At 32.3% G+C, this 1,953-nt stretch overlaps 1 protein-coding gene across 2 annotated transcripts in view; it reads left to right on the top strand.

Annotated features, from left to right (window-relative positions):
- LOC108578996 (clathrin heavy chain) overlaps window positions 1-1,953 on the top strand; it is a 7,993-nt gene that overhangs the window by 1,365 nt on the left and 4,675 nt on the right. For both annotated transcript variants that reach the window (XM_017942422.1, XM_017942421.1), the window contains 2 exons: window positions 81-288; window positions 539-1,953. In XM_017942422.1, the coding sequence (XP_017797911.1) occupies window positions 81-288; window positions 539-1,953 (1,623 nt within the window). The remainder of the gene's footprint in view (window positions 1-80; window positions 289-538) is intronic.

The following is a 1,953-nucleotide window of genomic DNA, read 5'->3' as shown; positions in this document are numbered from 1 at the left end:
TAAAATATATTAAAAAATGTTAATATTAAATAAATGTTTAGTAGTCTGATAATTTTAGTATTTTATTTTTATTGTTATAGCTTACAGCTGTTGGAATTAATGCTAACAATGTCAGCTTTAATACACTTACTATGGAATCTGATAAATTTATTTGTGTTCGAGAGAAAGTTGGTGATACTGCACAGGTAGTTATTATTGACATGAATGATTCTGCAAATCCTATCAGAAGACCTATTTCTGCAGATTCTGCAATTATGAATCCTGCGAGTAAAGTCATTGCTTTAAAAGGTAATGGTTAATGTTTCTTTTACATATAAAGAAATATGTAGGAATTAGCAAATGAGTAATGAATAAAATGCATTAGAAATATAAATAAACAAATATAATTCAATACATTCTGATATTATATAACTTTATTATTAATATTACTGCATTGTAATTAGGATATTATAATTTGATAAGTAATATTTTCTTACAAAAAAATACATTGTGAGTGTTAATAAAAAATTTAATAACTTGTTTTATTTTCATTTACTAGCAATGAAAACTCTTCAAATCTTTAACATAGAAATGAAATCAAAAATGAAAGCCCACACAATGTCAGAAGACGTAGTTTTCTGGAAGTGGATATCTTTAAATACTTTGGCATTAGTAACAGAGACTGCAGTTTATCATTGGTCTATGGAAGGAGAATCAACTCCAAACAAAATGTTTGATCGACATTCTTCATTAAATGGCTGTCAAATAATTAACTATAGAACTGATCCAAAGCAAACATGGCTTTTACTTATTGGTATTTCTGCTCAGCACAATAGGGTGGTTGGTGCTATGCAGCTTTATTCTGTTGAAAGAAAATGTTCTCAGCCAATTGAAGGACATGCTGCTTCTTTTGCCCAATTTAAAATGGAAGGGAATGCAGAACCAAGTAATTTGTTCTGTTTTGCTGTTAGAACAGTACCAGGTGCAAAGCTCCACATTATTGAAGTAGGTCAACCTCCTGCTGGTAATCATCCTTTCCCAAAAAAGGCAGTAGATGTCTTCTTCCCACCAGAAGCTGGAAATGATTTTCCTGTTGCAATGCAAGTCAGTTCCAAGTATGATGTTATATATTTAATAACAAAATATGGCTATATACATATGTATGATATTGAGTCTGCTACATGTATATTTATGAATCGCATATCTGGAGAAACTATTTTTGTCACTGCTCCACATGAAGCATCTGGTGGTATAATAGGAGTAAATCGGAAAGGTCAAGTATTATCTGTATCTGTTGATGAAGAAAACATAATACCATACATAAATGGAGTGCTACAAAATTCTGAACTTGCATTGCGAATGGCTGTAAGGAATAACTTATCAGGAGCTGAAGATTTGTTTGTAAGGAAATTTAACTTGCTTTTCCAAAATGGCCAATATGCAGAAGCAGCCAAAGTCGCAGCAAATGCTCCAAAAGGAATACTCAGAACTCCTGCAACTATTCAACGATTCCAGCAGGTACCAACAACACAAGGTCAAACATCGCCTTTACTGCAATATTTTGGAATACTTTTAGATCAAGGGCAATTAAATAAATATGAATCTTTGGAATTATGTCGTCCAGTGCTTGTACAAGGTCGCAAACAACTTCTTGAAAAGTGGTTGAAAGAAGATAAATTAGAATGTAGTGAAGAATTGGGTGACTTGGTGAAACAAGCTGATCCAACCCTAGCTCTTAGCGTTTATTTGAGGGCGAATGTCCCTAACAAAGTTATACAATGTTTTGCAGAAACTGGTCAGTTTCAGAAAATTGTATTATATGCTAAAAAAGTTTCTTATACCCCTGATTATATATTTTTGTTAAGAAATGTCATGAGAATTAATCCAGATCAGGGTGTAGCATTTGCCCAAATGCTAGTTCAAGATGATGAACCTTTAGCTGACATTAACCAAATTGTGGATATATTTATGGAA

This window comes from Habropoda laboriosa, unplaced genomic scaffold, assembly GCF_001263275.1.
Source record: "Habropoda laboriosa isolate 0110345459 unplaced genomic scaffold, ASM126327v1 scaffold30, whole genome shotgun sequence".
Lineage (NCBI taxonomy): Eukaryota > Metazoa > Arthropoda > Insecta > Hymenoptera > Apidae > Habropoda > Habropoda laboriosa.
This window is presented reverse-complemented; position numbering and strand designations above follow the sequence as displayed.